The sequence below is a fragment of the Pleurodeles waltl genome, chromosome 3_1, assembly GCF_031143425.1.
Source record: "Pleurodeles waltl isolate 20211129_DDA chromosome 3_1, aPleWal1.hap1.20221129, whole genome shotgun sequence".
Lineage (NCBI taxonomy): Eukaryota > Metazoa > Chordata > Amphibia > Caudata > Salamandridae > Pleurodeles > Pleurodeles waltl.
In genome coordinates, this window is record NC_090440.1 from 291,521,014 (window position 1) to 291,543,200 (window position 22,187).

The 22,187-nt window shown below is 44.3% G+C and overlaps 1 protein-coding gene across 1 annotated transcript in view; it reads right to left on the reverse strand.

The window, feature by feature from the left end:
• The window catches only part of PIGB (phosphatidylinositol glycan anchor biosynthesis class B), a 188,844-nt gene extending 166,780 nt beyond the window's left edge, over positions 1-22,064 (reverse strand). Inside the window, exon 1 of the mRNA XM_069222435.1 lies at positions 21,890-22,064. Within this exon, the coding sequence (XP_069078536.1) occupies positions 21,890-21,989 (100 nt within the window). The 5' untranslated portion in view covers positions 21,990-22,064. The remainder of the gene's footprint in view (positions 1-21,889) is intronic.
• Positions 22,065-22,187: the final 123 nt, after the last annotated feature.

A 22,187-nucleotide genomic window follows, 5' to 3' on the forward strand; every position in this document is an offset into this window, starting at 1 on the left:
TCAGCAAATCAACCAAAGACCCCACAGCCTACAAGAATGCCGTCACCACACACCACCAGAATATCATAGCTGCCAAAAAAGCCGCCTTTCAAGCACACCTCAGCACCAGCACTCACAACAGCAAAGAGCTCTTCGCAATTGTCAAAAAGTTCACAAACCCCAGGACAGCCACCTCAGCCATCCCTCCCTCCCAAGACCTCTGCAACGACCTCACCACCTTCTTTCACTGAAAGATCCAGGACATGTAAGAAGGTTTCAGGAACCAAAACCCACTAGCATTGCACACCACCACCACAGATCTAGCACCTGTAGGAGGCTGGACTGGCTTGTAGTGAGTACCAAGGGATACTTGCACCTTGCACCAGGCCCAGTTATCCCTTATTAGTGTATAGGGTGTCTAGCAGCTTAGGCTGATAGATAATGGTAGCTTAGAAGAGCAGCTTAGGCTGAACTAGGAGACGTGTGAAGCTACTACAGTACCACCTAGTGTCATATGCACAATATCATAAGAAAACACAATACACAGTTATACTAAAAATAAAGGTACTTTATTTTTATGACAATATGCCAAAGTATCTTAGAGTGTACCCTCAGTGAGAGGATAGGAAATATACACAAGATATATATACACAATAGCAAAAATATGCAGTATAGTCTTAGAAAACAGTGCAAACAATGTATAGTTACAATAGGATGCAATGGGGAAACATAGGGATAGGGGCAACACAAACCATATACTCCAAAAGTGGAATGTGAACCACGAATGGACCCCAAACCTATGTGACCTTGTAGAGGGTCGCTGGGACTATTAGAAAATAGTGAGAGTTAGAAAAATAACCCTCCCCAAGACCCTGAAAAGTGAGTGCAAAGTGCACTAAAGTTCCCCTAAGGACAAAGAAGTCGTGTTAGAGGAATAATGCAGGAAAGACACAAACCAACAATGCAACAACTGTGGATTTCCAATCTAGGGTACCTGTGGAACAAGGGGACCAAGTCCAAAAGTCACAAGCAAGTCGGAAATGCCAGCTGTGGATGCAAAGAAGCTTCTACTGGACAGAAGAAGCTGAGGTTTCTGCAGGAACGAAAAGGGCTAGAGACTTCCCCTTTGGTGGACGGATCCCTCTCGCCATGGAGAGTCGTGCAGAAGTGTTTTCCTGCCGAAAGAACGCCAACAAGCCTTGCTAGCTGCAAATCGTGCAGTTAGCGTTTTTGGACGCTGCTGTGGCCCTGGAGGGACCAGGAGGTCGCAAATTGGACCAGGAGAGAGAGGGGACGTCGAGCAAGACAAGGAGCCCTCTCAGCAGCAGGTAGCACCCGGAGAAGTGCCAGAAACAGGCACTACGAGGATGCGTGAAACGGTGCTCACCCGAAGTTACACAAAGGAGTCCCACGTCGCCGGAGACCAACTTAGAAAGTCGTGCAATGCAGGTTAGAGTGCCGTGGACCCAGGCTTGGCTGTGCACAAAGGATTTCCGCCGGAAGTGCACAGGGGCCGGAGTAGCTGCAAAAGTCGCGGTTCCCAGCAATGCAGCCCAGCGAGGTGAGGCAAGGACTTACCTCCACCAAACTTGGACTGAAGAGTCACTGGACTGTGGGGGTCACTTGGACAGAGTCGCTGGATTCGAGGGACCTCGCTCGTCGTGCTGAGAGGAGACCCAAGGGACCGGTAATGCAGCTTTTTGGTGCCTGCGGTTGCAGGGGGAAGATTCCGTCGACCCACGGGAGATTTCTTCGGAGCTTCTGGTGCAGAGAGGAGGCAGACTACCCCCACAGCATGCACAAGCAGGAAAACAGTCGAGAAGGCGGCAGGATCAGCGTTACAGAGTTGCAGTAGTCGTCTTTGCTACTATGTTGCAGGTTTGCAGGCTTCCAGCGCGGTCAGCAGTCGATTCCTTGGCAGAAGGTGAAGAGAGAGATGCAGAGGAACTCGGATGAGCTCTTGCATTCGTTATCTAAAGTTTCCCCAGAGACAGAGACCCTAAATAGCCAGAAAAGAGGGTTTAGCTACCTAGGAGAGAGGATAGGCTACTAACACCTGAAGGAGCCTATCAGAAGGACTCTCTGACGTCACCTGGTGGCACTGGCCACTCAGAGCAGTCCAGTGTGCCAGCAGCACCTCTGTTTCCAAGATGGCAGAGGTCTGGAGCACACTGGAGGAGCTCTGGACACCTCCCAGGGGAGGTGCAGGTCAGGGGAGTGGTCACTCCCCTTTCCTTTGTCCAGTTTCGCGCCAGAGCAGGGCTAAGGGGTCCCCTGAACCGGTGTAGACTGGCTTATGCAGAATTGGGCACATCTGTGCCCAACAAAGCATTTCCAGAGGCTGGGGGAGGCTACTCCTCCCCTGCCTTCACACCATTTTCCAAAGGGAGAGGGTGTAACACCCTCTCTCAGAGGAAGTCCTTTGTTCTGCCATCCTGGGCCAGGCCTGGCTGGACCCCAGGAGGGCAGATGCCTGTCTGAGGGGTTGGCAGCAGCAGCAGCTGCAGTGAAACCCCAGGAAGGGCAGTTTGGCAGTACCAGGGTCTGTGCTACAGACCACTGGGATCATGGGATTGTGCCAACTATGCCAGGATGGCATAGAGGGGGCAATTCCATGATCATAGACATGTTACATGGCCATATTCGGAGTTACCATTGTGAAGCTACATATAGGTAGTGACCTATATGTAGTGCATGCGTGTAATGGTGTCCCCGCACTCACAAAGTTCAGGGAATTGGCTCTGAACAATGTGGGGGCACCTTGGCTAGTGCCAGGGTGCCCTCACACTAAGTAACTTTGCACCTAACCTTTACCAGGTAAAGGTTAGACATATAGGTGACTTATAAGTTACTTAAGTGCAGTGTAAAATGGCTGTGAAATAACGTGGACGTTATTTCACTCAGGCTGCAGTGGCAGGCCTGTGTAAGAATTGTCAGAGCTCCCTATGGGTGGCAAAAGAAATGCTGCAGCCCATAGGGATCTCCTGGAACCCCAATACCCTGGGTACCTCAGTACCATATACTAGGGAATTATAAGGGTTTTCCAGTAAGCCAATGTAAATTGGTAAAATTGGTCAATAGCCTGTTAGTGACAATTTTGAAAGAAATGAGAGAGCATAACCACTGAGGTTCTGATTAGCAGAGCCTCAGTGAGACAGTTAGGCACTACACAGGGAACACACACATATAGGCCACAACCTTATGAGCACTGGGGTCCTGACTAGCAGGGTCCCAGTGACACATAACAAACATACTGAAGACATAGGGTTTTCACTATGAGCACTGGGCCCTGGCTAGCAGGATCCCAGTGAGACAGTGAAAACACCCTGGCATACACTCACAAACAGGCCAAAAGTGGGGGTAACAAGGCTAGAAAGAGGCTACTTTCTCACACAACCCCCCCCCAAACGAAGGACAATAAGGCTAACCTTGGCCAGTTGAGACTTTATTGTCTAAGTGGTGATAAGTAGAGAGTAGCTCTGCAATAGACTGGTTACTCCCTTTATCATCCACTATATGGTTACTTCCCTGTGGGGATGTAAACCACCCTGTTTGAAGTTTTTTAGCTAAGCAACAATGTGAAGATGTATTTTCAGAGTTTCTATCAATAAGTTTTAGTTTAGAGCAGTGGGAATTGTCCACTGAACCTATTTGTAGTGATGGAAATGCCAGACAGGGATGCTGTCTCAGGAAAGCCATAGCTGGGCAAAAACTTTGTCCATATGGCTGGAAGAGAGAACAGGGATGCTGTTTCTCTTGAGTTGGAGCAGGGCAGGGATGCTGTCCTATGAGCTCCACACTAGGGCAGGGATGCTGTCCTAAGTGTTGTGAGGCAGTGCAGGGTTTCTGCACTAAAGTTTCTCTGGGAGGGTTGGAGGGATGCTCCATGTTAACTAAAATGGTGCTCCTTTTCTCACCAATGTTAGTTATCCCACAGAGAGGTACTTCTACCTCAGGGAGTCCAGCTTTGCCAGCTGATGATTCCCTTGGAACAGGTGCCACCCCAGGAGAGGTTTCTCCCACCACAGGAATGGTATCCTGAATGGTAGGGTGGTTAGGGGATACTGTGATACCCTTTTTACCTGTTGATGGAGAGGGATCCTGAGTTGTCAGGCCTTCTCTCCTTTGCTTTTTCATTTCAATAGAAATGAGAGGGAACAATTCCTCAGGGATGCCCAGCATGGCTGCATGGGCATAAAACTCTACATCAGCCCAACCTGAGGCCTCTAGGTCATTACCTAAGAGACAGTCTACAGGTAAGCTAGGTGATACCACCACCTGCTTAGGGCCAGTAACTCCACCCCAACTAAACTGAATTATAGCTAAGGGAAGAAACTTAGTGGAGTTATGGACATCAATAATCTTATACTGTTGTCCAATGATGTGCTGATCAGGGTGCACTAGGTTTTCAGTCACCAAAGTGATACTGGCACCTGTGTCCCTGTAGGCCAAGGCCTCAACACCATTTATTGAAACTGTCTGCTTGTACTTATCCATTGTAAGGGGACAAGCAGCCAGTGTGGCAAGGCCAATGCCACTAGGTGTGACAGAAACTGTCTTGGGACTGACTACCCCAGTTTCTATGATGGACCCATAAGTGAACCCAACTACACCCTTTGCTTGACTGTTGCCAGCAGTCCCACCACTAGTACCACTACTGCTAGGGGCACTAGAGCTTGATGTATTAGTGGTGGTAGGCTCAGGGGGTTTACCTGGACAGGACTTATCCCCTGGCCTATTGCCTCTATTTTTACACACAAAGCACCAAGGCTTTTTAAATTGTGTAGGTTGAGAAGAAGAGGAAGAATTTGTTTTATCCCCACCCCCTGAAGAGTGTTTAAGATTTGAAGTGGGATCTTTGGTTTTACCCTTGTCCCCATGCTTATCTTGAGATTTTTCACCATCTTTCTTCTTATTGTTCTCCTTGTCACCACCTGTATGGACTTTTCTGTTCACCCTTGTTCTGAACCATTTGTCTGCCTTCTTTCCCAATTCTTGGGGAGAGGTCAGATCAGAGTCCACCAAGTACTGGTGCAACAAATCAGACACACAATTATTAAGAATATGCTCTCTCAGGATCAAGTTATACAGGCTGTCATAATCAGTAACTTTACTGCCATGTAACCACCCCTCCAAGGCCTTCACTGAATGGTCAATGAAATCAACCCAGTCTTGTGAAGACTCCTTTTTGGTCTCTCTGAACTTTATCCTGTATTGTTCAGTGGTTAAGCCATAACCGTCCAGGAGTGCATTCTTAAGAACTTTGTAATCATTAGCTTCATTTTCTTTCACAGTAAGGAGCCTATCCCTACCTTTTCCACTAAATGATAGCCATAGGATAGCAGCCCACTGCCTTTGAGGGACATCCTGTACAGCACAGGCCCTCTCAAGTGCAGCAAACCACTTTTTAATGTCATCCCCCTCCTTATAAGGGGGAACTATCTTTTGCAGATTCCTGGAATCATGCTCTTTTGCAGGATGACTATGGGGAATACTGCTGCTGCCACCATGGGTTTCTAAACCCAGTTTCTGTATCTCCTTCTCTACTTCTAAAGTCTGTCTATCCAAATCCAGCTGTTGCTTCTTGAGCTTCAGTCTGGTTTGTTCCACTCTCAATCTATTGAGCTCCCTTTCTAACGATCTGTCATCAGGGTGGGTGGGAGGGACATGCCTTGAAACAGAAGTATGGTGAGAATGGACAGAAGGAGACCTGTCCCTTACAGAGGGCACCCTAACAGCTTGGCTAACAGAAACATCAGTACCACTGTGGTGAGAATAAATGCTTTTGCTATGATGTGAGACAACACTATTTGTATGGTGTGACTCCACATCATTACCAACTATGCTAGACTGTCTAGTAATGGGCAGGCTAGGAAGTTTCTTTCCTGAATCTTTTCCTGGGGGAGTCCCTGGATCAGATTGGGAACCATTAGCTACTTTTTCAACAGATGGGGCACTTCTTGCCTTATCTTGTTCTCTAAGCATGTTAAGTAACAATTCCAAGGAAGGATTCTTCCCTACACTCAAACCTCTCTCTATGCAGAGACTCCTTGCTCCTTTCCAGCTAAGGTGATCATATGCAAGTTTGGACAGATCAACATTTTGGCCTGTGCCAGACATTTTTAGAGAGAGTTAAAGTGATAGAAAAAGATAAAAAAGTTTGTCAGAGCTTTTAGAAAGACAGAGAAAAAAAACTTTTAAAACTTTTTAGAACTTTTTAGAAAGTTAGAAGTACTTTTCAGCACTTAGAAAAGAGTGAAAAGAGGAAATGCAAAACTTTTTGGCTATGTGTATATACACTGACCTTGTTTTGTATATTTTTCTCTTATGAAAAGTACAATGACAAGAGTGGTAAGTAGTCTCAAAGAACTTATCCCACCGCTGCACAACCAATGTAGGAGGCTGGACTGGCTTGTAGTGAGTACCAAGGGGTACTTGCATCTTGCACCAGGCCCAGTTATCCCTTATTAGTGTATAGGGTGTCTAGCAGCTTAGGCTGATAGATAATGGTAGCTTAGCAGAGCAGCTTAGGCTGAACTAGGAGACGTGTGAAGCTACTACAGTACCACCGAGTGTCATATGCACAATATCATAAGAAAACACAATACACAGTTATACTAAAAATAAAGGTACTTTATTTTTATGACAATATGCCAAAGTATCTTAGAGTGTACCCTCAGTGAGAGGATAGGAAATATACACAAGATATATATACACAATAGCAAAAATATGCAGTATAGTCTTAGAAAACAGTGCAAACAATGTATAGTTACAATAGGATGCAATGGGGAAACATAGGGATAGGGGCAACACAAACCATATACTCCGAAAGTGGAATGTGAACCACGAATGGACCCCAAACCTATGTGACCTTGTAGAGGGTCGCTGGGACTATTAGAAAATAGTGAGAGTTAGAAAAATAACCCTCCCCAAGACCCTGAAAAGTGAGTGCAAAGTGCACTAAAGTTCCCCTAAGGACAAAGAAGTCGTGTTAGAGGAATAATGCAGGAAAGACACAAACCAACAATGCAACAACTGTGGATTTCCAATCTAGGGTACCAGTGGAACAAGGGGACCAAGTCCAAAAGTCACAAGCAAGTCGGAGATGGGCATATGCCCAGGAAATGCCAGCTGTGGATGCAAAGAAGCTTCTACTGGACAGAAGAAGCTGAGGTTTCTGCAGGAACGAAAAGGGCTAGAGACTTCCCCTTTGGTGGACGGATCCCTCTCGCCGTGGAGAGTCGTGCAGAAGTGTTTTCCCGCCGAAAGAACGCCAACAAGCCTTGCTAGCTGCAAATCGTGCGGTTAGCGTTTTTGGACGCTGCTGTGGCCCTGGAGGGACCAGGAGGTCGCAAATTGGACCAGGAGAGAGAGGGGACGTCGAGCAAGACAAGGAGCCCTCTCAGCAGCAGGTAGCACCCGGAGAAGTGCCAGAAACAGGCACTACGAGGATGCGTGAAACGGTGCTCACCCGAAGTTACACAAAGGAGTCCCACGTCGCCGGAGACCAACTTAGAAAGTCGTGCAATGCAGGTTAGAGTGCCGTGGACCCAGGCTTGGCTGTGCACAAAGGATTTCCGCCGGAAGTGCACAGGGGCCGGAGTAGCTGCAAAAGTCGCGGTTCCCAGCAATGCAGCCCAGCGAGGTGAGGCAAGGACTTACCTCCACCAAACTTGGACTGAAGAGTCACTGGACTGTGGGGGTCACTTGGACAGAGTCGCTGGATTCGAGGGACCTCGCTCGTCGTGCTGAGAGGAGACCCAAGGGACCGGTAATGCAGCTTTTTGGTGCCTGCGGTTGCAGGGGGAAGATTCCGTCGACCCACGGGAGATTTCTTCGGAGCTTCTGGTGCAGAGAGGAGGCAGACTACCCCCACAGCATGCACAAGCAGGAAAACAGTTGAGAAGGCGGCAGGATCAGCGTTACAGAGTTGCAGTAGTCGTCTTTGCTACTATGTTGCAGGTTTGCAGGCTTCCAGCGCGGTCAGCAGTCGATTCCTTGGCAGAAGGTGAAGAGAGAGATGCAGAGGAACTCGGATGAGCTCTTGCATTCGTTATCTAAAGTTTCCCCAGAGACAGAGACCCTAAATAGCCAGAAAAGAGGGTTTGGCTACCTAGGAGAGAGGATAGGCTACTAACACCTGAAGGAGCCTATCAGAAGGAGTCTCTGACGTCACTTGGTGGCACTGGCCACTCAGAGCAGTCCAGTGTGCCAGCAGCACCTCTGTTTCCAAGATGGCAGAGGTCTGGAGCACACTGGAGGAGCTCTGGACACCTCCCAGGGGAGGTGCAGGTCAGGGGAGTGGTCACTCCCCTTTCCTTTGTCCAGTTTCGCGCCAGAGCAGGGCTAAGGGGTCCCCTGAACCGGTGTAGACTGGCATATGCAGAATTGGGCACATCTGTGCCCAACAAAGCATGTCCAGAGGCTGGGGGAGGCTACTCCTCCCCTGCCTTCACACCATTTTCCAAAGGGAGAGGGTGTAACACCCTCTCTCAGAGGAAGTCCTTTGTTCTGCCATCCTGGGCCAGGCCTGGCTGGACCCCAGGAGGGCAGATGCCTGTCTGAGGGGTTGGCAGCAGCAGCAGCTGCAGTGAAACCCCAGGAAGGGCAGTTTGGCAGTACCAGGGTCTGTGCTACAGACCACTGGGATCATGGGATTGTGCCAACTATGCCAGGATGGCATAGAGGGGGCAATTCCATGATCATAGACATGTTACATGGCCATATTCGGAGTTACCATTGTGAAGCTACATATAGGTAGTGACCTATATGTAGTGCACGCGTGTAATGGTGTCCCCGCACTCACAAAGTTCAGGGAATTGGCTCTGAACAATGTGGGGGCACCTTGGCTAGTGCCAGGGTGCCCTCACACTAAGTAACTTTGCACCTAACCTTTACCAGGTAAAGGTTAGACATATAGGTGACTTATAAGTTACTTAAGTGCAGTGTAAAATGGCTGTGAAATAACGTGGACGTTATTTCTCTCAGGCTGCAGTGGCAGGCCTGTGTAAGAATTGTCAGAGCTCCCTATGGGTGGCAAAAGAAATGCTGCAGCCCATAGGGATCTCCTGGAACCCCAATACCCTGGGTACCTCAGTACCATATACTAGGGAATTATAAGGGTTTTCCAGTAAGCCAATGTAAATTGGTAAAATTGGTCACTAGCCTGTTAGTGACAATTTTGAAAGAAATGAGAGAGCATAACCACTGAGGTTCTGATTAGCAGAGCCTCAGTGAGACAGTTAGGCACTACACAGGGAACACACACATATAGGCCACAACCTTATGAGCACTGGGGTCCTGACTAGCAGGGTCCCAGTGACACATAACAAACATACTGAAGACATAGGGTTTTCACTATGAGCACTGGGCCCTGGCTAGCAGGATCCCAGTGAGACAGTGAAAACACCCTGGCATACACTCACAAACAGGCCAAAAGTGGGGGTAACAAGGCTAGAAAGAGGCTACTTTCTCACAGCACCTCACCGTATACTCAACTCCTGGAACCCCATCACCAAAGAGGACACCCAAAGACTGATGAACTCCATCCACTCAGGAGCACCCTCGGATCCGTGCCCTTATCATATCTTCAACCTGGCCAGCGCCACCATAGCACTGCAGCTTTACCGAACTATCAACCGATCCTTCTAGACTGCCACCTTCCCCTCAGACTGGAAGCACCCTGAAATCAGCCCACTACTCAAGAAACCCACTGCTGACCCTAGGGAGCTGAAGAACTACAGACGCACCCCTCTACTCCCTTTTCCATCCAAGGTAACAGAGAAGGCCGTCAACTAGCAACTCACCGAATTCCTCGAGACACACCATATCCTGGACCCATTCCAATCCGGATTCAGAAGCAACCACAGCACTGAAACTGCATTCTTAGCAGCTACCGATGACATACCCATCATACTGGACCAAGGAGGCATGGCCGCACACATCCTCCTCGGCCTCTCCACTGCATTTGACACCATCTCCCACTCTACCCTCTGCGACAGACTACACAATGCCAGGATCTGAGAATAAAGCACTGGATTGGATCAGGTCCTTCTTCACCGTAAGAACAGAGAGTCAGACTGCCGCCGTTCACATCAGTACCCAGAGACACATGCTGCAGAGTGCCCCAAGGATCTTCACTCAGCCCCACGCTTTACAACAACTACGTGGCCCCGCTTGCCAAGATCATCAAACAACACGGGCTAAACATAGTCTCCTATGCCGACGACAACCAACTGATCCTCTCCCAGTCCAAAGGCCAAGAGAAATTTCCACAAAAGGATGAGAGCAGTCGCCGCCTGGATGGAGGCCAGCTGCCTCAAACTCAACAAGGACAAGTTAGAGATCCTCGTAATCGGCTCCACCCCTTCTGCCTGGAACGATTCTTGGTGGCGAACCTCTCTGGGAAATGCCCAGGGGCATCTTGGACTCCTCTCTCTCCATGACTCACCAAGTCAAGCCGTCTCTTCGTCATGCTTTCACACTCTCCGCCTCCTGCGGAAGATTTTCAAGTGGATCCCCCCTCCAGCACGAGAAAGACAGTCAACCTCACACTTCTCACCAGCAAACTGGACTACGACAACACACTCTATGTCAGCATCACAAAGAAACTACAATCAAGACTACAAAGAGTCCAGAATGCAGCGGCCAGACTCATCCTTGAGATCCCCCGACACAGCCAAATCTCCTCCCACCTCAGAGACCTACACTGGCTCCCAGTCAACAAGTGCATCACAAACAAACTCCTGATCCACACCTACAACGCACTGCACAAAATAGAAACGGCATATCTTAACCACTGCCTCACTTTCTACGTACCCAACAGACATCTCAGCTCCTCCTAGCCCACCCATGCAGCCGTCCCAAAGATCCAGAAAAGCACAGCAGGAGGAAGATCCTTCTCCTACCTGGCAGCCCAGACATGGAACACACTACCTCTCAAGCTCAGGCAGTTTGCATCACTGAAGCAGTTCAGGAAGGACCTCAAGACCTGGCTCTTCAACTGAGCAGCACGCCCACAAACAGTGCTTTGAGACCCTATGGGTGATTAGCTGTGCTTTACAAATCTCTGATTGACTGAAAGAGGCTCTGAAAACTGATTTTTGACAAGCTGCTAAATCGATTTTTGACAAAGTTCTGGAGAAAAGTATGAAAGATTATTTTTGATTTAGTCTGCATAGTTATTTTTTTCTTTTTCTTCTACTTTCTGATTCTTTATAGGACATGGATAACAATCACAATTGTGTTAAAAACAATAGGTGCTGCAAGTGTATGTGTATTAGTTTGGGAATTGTATGTGTGATAGTATGTTGGTTGTTGATTGTGAGTATGGGTTTCATCCTACACCTGAAAATAGTTACATTAGTTCTTTAGAAACTACTACACTTTTGAAGCTAGAAAAAAATAACAGGGATGAGAAATATTTGCATTTAGACATCTCAAAAGGAGATCTTTCTTCTAATGTTTGCTATTGCTTGTTGTATGAATATGTTGAAATGATGAATGTGAGAGACTGTAATGTTTGCACGCAGATTCCTTCATCAGTACAGGAAGGAGTTACTTACCATAGCTTGCCATTAACATATGGAATTAGTTGTAGTCTTTTGTTAACAAGGCTGTATAACCAAGAGTACATACAATATTTCTACTCCAAATTAGATCTAGTGTTTTCTTTTTTACCAACATTTGAGTTACATAGCTAAAGAGAGACATACTGATATTGTAGGAGGTTTCTTTGAGCCTACATTATCATCTAGCACAGCTTATGCTCACTGCAAAAATTTGACGTTTGCTTTCACCAGTAGAAAAATGGTTTCTAGATCAAACTGATGACAGGAGAAAAGCAGAGAAAGGGTAAGTTAATAGGACATTCAGAAATGACTATGCATTCAGTGAAACTAAAAAACAAGGAAAGCTTTCTTTAGATTTTCAACATGTAGGAAAACTTTGCATTTTTAGACCTCAATCCAGATTTGTTACTAAATTTGTGGGAATGAGTGAGTGCAGACATGTATTTATTTTTAAGCATATATGGGACTTTATGTTAAATGGACAAGATCCTGTGATTCCTGGGGTATATTACATCTGTGGAAGACACGCTTATTATCGTCTCCGAGGGGGATGGTATAGGACTTGTTACTTGGGAGTTGTATTCCCGAGGATTTACCAGATTGACAATATAGATGACATACATACCTCGAATGAATTGTGGAGACCAAGATCAAAAAGGGAAACTTATTCTGAAATAATTGGGGATATAGTTGGAGCAGTTATTCCTTCTGTAGGAGTTATTATGAATGCTTTGAAAATTAGAAAGTTGTCTACTATTGTAGATAACATGTTAACTGGTTTTTCTGAAGCTGTCATTTTAATGGATACTGAAATGGTCACGATCCGTTCAATGGTTCTGCAAAACAGACTTGCATTAGACATCCTTTTAGTAAAGGAGGGCGGAGTCTGCTGGATGCTGCAAACAAAACATTGTTGTACTTATATACCCGACAATAGTAAAGGAATTAGAAATTTTATTAAGACCCTGACAGATTCAAATTCAGACTTACAAGATCTGAAAGAGCTAGGGGTTGGGAGAATGTTGGCAAAGGCGTTACAAAAGTGAAAAATTGGGTTGGTAAGGGTATTGTGGGAAAAATATTGAAACCATTATTAATTGTGCTTGTATGTGTCATCTGTATGATCGGATTTTACAAATTGTACATACTGATTAAAAGACAAAGGATGAAAACTTAACAGAGGAGGGAAGAAATTAAATTAGAGAAAATGAGAAGCAGATATTTTCATGATTTGAGACAAACTGAAAAATTGAGAAAACCGAGAAACAATAAATACTGTAGACAAACTAAACTTTGAACTGATATAAGTATTAATACAAGTATTAGTAATTATATTTTGTGACAACACATACAGTCATCAGATTGTTGGAGTGCAAACATCATCAATAAAATTGTGACACTAAACCAAAATGAAATAACGTGTTTAAAATGTGCAATACTGAAAACGTGTGTTTTGGAAAACATGACCACTTTGGCGGCAGCCATAGCTAGTTCGAGAATAATAATAATAAATAACTGTCTAATGAAATGTATTTTGTGAATTCATAATTAAATGTACTGAAAAACAAAAATGAATATGCACTAAAAGGATTATTGGCTGGAAAATTAGGAAATGTTTTACCTTTCATGTTTTAGCATTCATTTTAAAAGGCTTGATTTTAGTAAAATAAAGCAGCAATGTTTAAAATGCTAATACTTTGAAAATGTTTTTCTAAGCATCCTGTGACTTGTTCTTTGTTTGCAGTGGAAAAGTTATGGTCCACTCCTGTAACATTTATTTGGCTTCCAGAAGATAATGTGTACCTGTGAACAAAAGCTTACTGTCTTTCTACATAGGCTTATGTGTAATATGCAACATTTGTATTCTACTGTGGAAACTGATGACTTCAAGGAGATATGAGCCAACGGTGAATGCATAAAATGAAGAAAAGATACCTCTCGAACATGGAGAAAATGCAATTGACTCTGACCTAAACCACCTCATAGACTGACCAATAGAGTTTTGGCTAGTTGCTTTCTAGGAGTTTACTATAACAGAATTAGGTGATGGAAGTTTAGTTTCTTCTGTTCCTGTGTGCCTTGCAGCTCTCGGCTGTTTGCAGATTTCTTTTATTCTGCTAGTGTAATAACGTGCTGTGTCTCTAGCTTCCTGCCACTGACAGTACAGATGCATTAATGCCAAACAATACTGAACTGTTCCCTATTATGTTACTGTCAAATGAAGATGACCAGACGATGCTCCACTGATAAAGACATAGCTGTCTGCTGATCCATTTAGGAGAGGTAAAACCAAAATGTGCATTTATTTCTCTTGCAGATTTTTATGTTTTCTCTTTTAGAAACCCAACTGCTATATTTGGTTAGTGCCATAGTCAGATGTTTTCCAAATTAATTTTTGTCTTCTTTTATTTTGCATGAAGCCCAAACATGCTTCTCAGTTGGGATTCCCAACGATGAAAGCAAATCAGGAGAAGAACCGGGTGGGACACCCGAAGCGGCACCAGGGCCTATGCTGTCTATGCTGCTAGTCCATACTGACTCTGACGACATGGGGCATGTATCACTGAATGCAGGTGAAATGGCGGGGGGCCCTGCAAGTCCTCCACTTAGGAGACAACAGTATATACCAACGCACCTGGGCCCAGGTGGGACCAGGGGAGCAAGGGAAATTAAATCAAAGATAAATACTATTACCAACTATTACAATCATATAAATCTAAATACTGATTGGCTGCAGATGCAAAGCTCTAAAGCTAGCGACCTCCCATCACAGCCATCAGGGGAAAAAGTTGACAATAATGTGGAGGGCGAGCTGGAGCTCTTAGAGACCGGGCATCAGGATTCCTGTCCATCCCAGCAGCGACCTGCCCGACCATCACGACTACCCTGTGGAACAAACGACTCCTTTGTGGGTAGTGAAGTGGGGTCAATTAGTTCCCCAGAATGGGGCAGTTTCTCGGAAGAACAAAGACAAAGAAAAAGAAAAAGAAAAAGTAATGAATCACCTCATTCGGAAGCCCTAATGGGACCACTACATTCTGGGAGCTCTCCACTGATATTCCCTTTACCTCATCTAAAAGTAGAACCTACAATCCTCCAAAATGTAAAGGGGCCTGAAATAGAACAATCATCACAGAAATACTCACACAAGCTCTCTACGCCACAGCTTCATCATGGAAGCCAAATTGTAAAAACGAACCTAACGTTGAGTAGATTTGATCATAGTTCTTGTAGTCTGGAGCTCTCCTCGCCTGACAACTCCGTAATTGGTAGTATAGAGCCCCAATTAAACAGTATAACATCGGAAGACTTAAACCTCTTGGAAGGTAGTATAATGTTAGGTCATAGAGGAGAGGATGATAAGAACCTAGAAGGCCAGACAAATAATGAGCAAAGTGAGCAAACCTGGGGAAATAGAGACGATCCCCCATTAGATCAACCAATTCTAAGCATCATGAAAGTTATATGCACAACATTGGACTCAATTGCAACAACGATCATGGTCCAGTCTCAAAAATTTGATGATCAACTTGAGCTAACTAAACAATTTACTAACTCATTACAGACCATAGACCATAGGATGGCCTTAGTAGAGGGTGTAATAAGGGAAAATCTGTTACATCAGGCAGTGGCTGAAAAAATGGACAAGATGGACAGGCAAGCTTGTGGCCCACTGCTGGAAAAATTACTGGAAGTTCCGAAAGTAATTAAAGACATAATCGAAGATTGCAAATCTAGTCTCAAAAACACACAGGCGTGCAATCACGAGTCAGCAAAAATAGAATCGAGATTAACTGAAAGACCAATAGATAGCGAAGATAAAGAAGGGCCCTCTGGCACGGGACGAGACGAGCACCCAGACGTAAAAACCCACATAGACAAGACGGAGAGAATCAACAAAAGTCCTGTATCAGCAATCGAAATCACAAATATAGTTAAAAAAAAAAGACTCTGAGTAAAGGGCATCAACAAACAGGTAGATGGAAATACACATGGAAAAAACCTAGAGGAAACAACAAAGTACCAGCAAAAAAGGCTCAAAATATGCCGAAACAGGCAAGCCCAACAGGGCAGACCAGGAACACAGGCGATGAGTCTACTCAACAGCAGCCTAAAGATCAGTGCATCAAGCCCGAGAGTCTCGAGAAACCAACTGACAAAGATATTAGTTTTATAAATAAAAATCCTGGATTATTGTGCGACAAAAGCTGCACCCACCATTCTCATATAAACCGAATTCCCATTGGTCCTAGGGGCTACCAAGTATCTGGGCACGACTTAGACAAAGGAAAGAGGCCAGAAAAAGACTCAGGTACAAATCACGGGATCAATGAGGCAAACGATCCCCTAGCCAATGGACAATACAAATGGAGCCCAGAGACAACAAAATCAAGTACCGGCATTGATAAGCACCTCCCAGCCATAAAAATAGAACACTCAATTCAGGCGCATTATCCAAATACAGTAGGAGTCCATAATGGAAAACGTCAGCAGCCTCTGAACTTTATTACCGAGGGGGTAGAACAAGAAAACAGCAAAAGTGAAAACGGAAGGGCAGAGAGCCCAGAATGCACAAGAAGCGAACAAAGCACAAGAAAAACCTTGTGCGTGGATAATACAATAGCCCCGGTTCCCGCACCTCGGTCAAAAGTAAAACACTGCTCTCAGGCAAGTTCGGGAAACCACAACTTTAGTAGCCAGCCAGGGTGGGTGACTGATCCACCTTCCCCACCGCGTCCGGTGCTTGACTTGGAAACTAAAGGAAAAAAGGATAATTGGCCTCCAAAAAGACAACCTCATGAGGAACATAGGAACAAGGAGTTGCAATTCGGGAGGGAAAAATGCCAGGTAGAACGAACATTGACTAGTCGGGCAGCTACTATTTACAATAAAGCAAAGGAAGATAATCAATCTCAAGGAAGATGGTCACAGGGAGGTAACGGGCATACCGAGATTCCCACTGCAATAATTAAAGAGCCTGATGCCACAATCACGTTTATTCCCGAGTACTCCTCAAGAGGAAGTCATGACATTCTAAATAGGACTAACATCCTACATTTGGTCAATTCTCTGCCAGCTCTGCAGAATGTAACAACTAAAGACCTCCTCTCAGTAAGATTTATGCAAAGGAAAGAATTGGAGAACGGGGAATCAACAGAAACAGTCTGGGCTTCACCCTGGAAAGTAGAACAGATTTTAAAATGTTCTAACATGATGAAGACATGGGGAATATCTACTGCTACTCCACAAAAGGAACCGTATCCAATAATATTTCTTGAAAAAGCTCCGAAGCAAAATGTTTCGGGCAGGCAAGAGGTAGAAGGCAATTCTGGTTCGATACTACAGGGAGCAATTAGTTCCAAACAACAACTCCCTGAACGAATAAACCTGAGCAATATGAGGTTCTGCCTGCTTGTTAACTCCCCTAGAAACAGCAGGGGCAATCCCCCACAGTTGCAGAATGATGAAGACCAACCATCTAGAAATTTGTAGCAACAAATGGGCAGCTCAAACATAAAAAATAGTACTAGTCCTACATTAAAAATCTTAAGCTGGAATATTGCAGGCCTAAAAAGCAAAATGGAAGACAAGGATTGGGTTGAATTTATTAAACAGCAAGATATCAGCTGTTTCCAAGAAACTTGGTCTACCAACGCCATTGACCTAGACGGGTTTTCCACTTTTTACATACCTGCTATCAAACAAAAAAAAGGAAGACCATCGGGAGGTCTGATCATTTGGATCAGAACTTCGCTATTGGGAAATTCTGCTGTAACCCATGCTATACTAAGCAAGGAAATCCAGACGCTTGCAGTAAAACATGAGGAGTGGTCACTTGAAATAGTAAACGTGTACTTCCCTCCCATTAGCCGGGCCCAAGTCACGCCTGGTGTGCGGCTCCTCGAAGAACATATTTTAAATAAAAGATCTAAGGGTTGGAGGAACCCAATACTAGGTTACGCGAACAACCGTCCCCCTCAGTTTTGTAAAACCCTTCTACTAATATGTGGTGATTTTAACACTAAACCCCATTCTATCCTTTGGGATGAACAAGTAGTAGAGGAAGATCACGCTTGGAATATACCAACGCCCCTCATCCAACGTTGTCAAGATTCTAAAAAAGGGGAACTAATCTTTGAAGTACTAATAGAAGGCGGAATTCGCACAGTAAACGGAAGAACCAACTCAGATAGAACTTTTAAATCTACCTTTCGAACTGGAAAAAGACATAGTATAATTGACTATATGGCAATAAACATCGAAGCCTGGCATTATGTTATCGATATGGAAATAAGGGACAGGATCGAGAGTGACCACGACCCATTGCTAATGGAGATAATCCATCCGGACGCAAGCCTGGGGAAGGTTGAGTTTCCATTTAACGGAAATTGCTTAGCTATAACCATGAGACCAAATAGGAAAAACATACTAAGGTCAAACGTAGATGAACCCTATTTGAGCGTACCTAGTCAAACCTGGTTTCTATCACTTAGTACGTTTCTAAACCTACCAGTTAATGAAGCTTTACCCCTCCTGGATAATTTTAACAACTTGCTATTACAAACAACAAAGGAAAGAATTAAGCATCCCCAAACTAACCCTAATACGATGGAAGGCTGGTTCGATGAAGAGTGTTTGAAACTAAAAAATACCTTATCGCAAGCACTAAAGAATCGGCATTTGAATAACCATAATGAGCAATACTTTTATGAATGCAGGCAACAGTACAAAAAATTACTAAGATATAAAAGGAAGACATTTCCACATAAGCTCTGGAAATCCCTCCTGCAGGCAATATCGGCAGGAAACTGCAAAAAGTTTTGGGAGATAGTCAGATGGGGATGCGAAGGCCCTTCAAAAAACCTAGAACTGAATATCAACCCACAACTCTGGGTAGAGCATTTTACCGCCTTGTATCAGGATGAGGTCAAGACGGCATCCCGGAGTACAAATAACTCAACCAGCCTCATCCAAGGACTGGAAGGTAGTAATCAAAGATCAAACAAGGTAGTTCCACTTCAAACGACCTATGTAGCATCATCAAAAAGGTTTGTTAGGTCGACAAATGGAACCCAGAATGAATTAGTCCCAAACGAACTCCCCGGCACAAATGCCATGCAAGTAACCCATGCCATCCCTTGCGCAATGGAGCTGATACCGGAATTCAGCGAGAAAGAGATTAAACAAGTTATTCTCCTTCAAAAGCCGTACAAGGCATGTAGGCCCAGATGGTATCCCTTCAGACGTCTATCGTAATCAGTTAACGCTATGGCTGCCTGCTCTAACACGTATATTCAACAGTATTTGGCACCACGAGGTAATTCCTACCTCTTGGAAGAAATCAATAATTGTCCCAATTCACAAAAAAGGACCTTGGGACATGGTGTGCAATTATAGGCCTATCTCACTGCTTGACAGCGTTGAAAAAATCTTCGCCAAATTGATCCTGCTGCGTTTAGACCAATGGCTGGAGGATGGAGATTTAATATCGATACACCAAGCTGGTTTTAGGAGAGGCCAAAGTACAATAGACCAACTTTTTAAGCTAAATATGATCTGCGTGAAATACGCCACCCTAAAAGATTGTGCATTATATCTGGTCTTTGTGGATCTCCAAACAGCTTTTGATAGCGTCAATCGCCAAACATTATGGCAGTTATTGTCGGAAATGGGCATACAGGGAAAAATTCTAAGGCTGCTAATTCTACTGCATACAGGGAATACTGCCAGGGTTAGATATTCTATGAGAAATGATTATACAGCAGAAATTCCAATCCAGCGTGGTGTAAAACAAGGATGTGTTTTGGCCCCAACCTTGTTTAACTGTTATATAAATAAGGTAAGCCAAGATCTGAGGAAATTAAATCTGGATGTGCCAAAACTAGCCAACGAAAGTATACCTATCCTGCTTTTTGCTGACGACGCTGTACTACTGGCAAGAACAGAGATAGCAATGCATCGTCTACTAAGGGGTTTCGAATCATTTTGCACTTCAAGGAGCATGGTAATTAATGAGGGGAAAACAAAGTTTATGATTCTTAACCCAAAACAAACGATGCATTCGACTTTTAGGGTAAACAACAAGCCCTTGGCCCGAGTGACTACCTAGGTTGCAGACTGGATGAAAAACAGACATGGAAATCACAAATCTACAAAAGTAACATCTCCTTGGCCCAGCACGCTGGAGCGGTACTTAGATTTGCTAAAGCCACAGGCAATCATTCTGTGAGCTCTGCACTGCTTGCTTATAAAACCAAAGCAAGGACTGCAGCACTTTACAGCGCAGAGATCTGGGGATTTAGAAAGACCCCATTAATACAAGTAACCGAGAATAATTTTCTACGCCGATTACTTTGCTTAGGCACTGCCGTACCAATGATTGCGTTGAGAACTGATCTACAAATGAGAAAGGTCGAGGATTACATTGCACTGGCCCCAATAAGATATTGGATCCGTATCTGGGCAAAAGAGGAACTCAAACCATACAGAGATACACTCATGGACATCATGAAGCTACAAAATCATCGAAAATTGCCTTGGTTTAAACACATCTCAACTACCCTACTATTGGCCAAGAAGACCTCTGGCTTCATCCAGGGAAAATCAGAAGGCCAAGTTTATCTGTCATTAAAAAGGCATACTGGGACCAAAAGACCCAGAGTATGTGTGAGATACTTAGCCCTTTACTCAAGCGGTACATTTTGTTCAATCAAGAGCTTAAACCAGCAATTTTCATTGACTGCATTTATCCGGAAGAAAAAAGGGCTATTTTAAATTCCGTATGGGTACATTACCAGTGACGGCGGTGACTAACAGATGGCAAGCCGTCTCACAGCGCGGTTCAGACTGCTGTCCTTGCCTTCATGGTGGTCAAGAAACATTATCCCACTTCCTTTTATTATGTAATTTTACGCTTAAACTCCGCAAATTGTACTTACGTCCGCTTTTTAGATCATACGGAATCAGGAAATGTAATGAGGCGGAAGTGCTTTGTATGCGATCAGATGAGAAACATATTGTGGCGAAGGTTTCAACTTATATATTGGAAGCATGGAAGCTACGTTCATTAATGTACTCACAGTTGGCCTAAGTATAATTACTTGTGTTATCCTAGCTATCATTTATATGGGAAACTGTTGAAGGTTGCTGATCAAACCGGGCTAGGTCCTGGGTTATTATTATATTGCTGGCAGGTATCGCAAGAACCCAAATGATTAGTGCAAGAATAGGATATTTAAATTTTAGTTCTATAATGCTTTTAGAATAAGTAAAGAGTCTTATGCCAATTATGGCTAATTATCAAGTTTTATGATATTGCAGGGTATATTGGATTCACCTAGGGCCATGTAAAATCAAAAACTCAAGTATAGTCTTTCTTTTATTACAATGTTTTATTTAATGTAATTTTATTGCGTGTGATGGATTGGTACTTATTGTGTACTATTGTTAAGGCCGGATAGGCTGACAACAATTAAATAAATGGTAAATGGCTTCTCAGATTAGAGTAATAGCTAAGGATATCACATTCTAAATTTGACTGTTCATATAAATTGATTGTAACAAATTCATCTGTGATAACTAAATGTATCCTGTGTCTATCATTCATTTGCTACTGTTATTCTGCATGGTGTTTCTTAAACACTTAATGATAAATATTCTGTCTAGGCTAAGATTCTTTAGAAGATGTAATCAGCCTGTTTTAGTCATGTACTTTTATCATTTGGTCTTGTGTTTGGTCTATGTGATCTTAGTATTGTTAAGTTAAAGGGCAATAAATGTTTGAACTTTACTAAACTGCTGTGGTGATTCATGGCCACATAGGTCATTGTGCGTATAAATTACTAACTCCAAAATGAAAAGTGATGTTTATTGATTTGATCTCATTGTTGTTGAGCATCTCATTCCTATCTGTGTCCAAAGATCTGTGTCGACCTCTAAGGGTAATTGATGGTTACCCTATCCGTGTTAATTTATTTATAAGGTATCAAAAGAAATATAAGGCGGGACACACCTGTGCTCGTAGCTCATCTAATCTCTGTTTTTAACACCTAATTTGATACTTGTAGTCTTGTTTAGCTCATTATAAAATACGGACCACACGTCCCAGAATGCAAAGCAAAACAAACCTGGCCCAATAAGCTACTTAGGCTTGGACTGCTGTGTTACTGACACACTTCACCACTCCACTCGCCTCTCATCACGTATTTAATTCCCCTCGCACAATTCGACCTTCTCCCTACACCTTCATCCCATACTTCCTCACCTGTTGTCTTGACACTATCCATTACTTCCTACCATCATGCACGCCTGTTCCCACAGTTCCTATTTCCCCACAGTACCTGCCCCAGTCCGAGTGCCTGCACCCTCCGTGCTGTAAAGCACTGATTTCCTCTTCCTCAGTTGCACCTGCTGGTCTCTTTTACGAAGCGTAAAACTCATCTTGCTCGGTGCCGCAAAGTAGAGACAGCAGGACAGAAGTGCCTGGTCCCATTAGAGGAGTAACCCTTAGCAATAACATCAGATCACATGACAAGCACAGCGCCCAACACTTGTTGTGTCTACTTCCATCTAGATCTTAGGTGTATGTCTTGGGCAGCAGCGGTGAACCGCACTCGCTAATCCTGAGAGTGAGGTTTC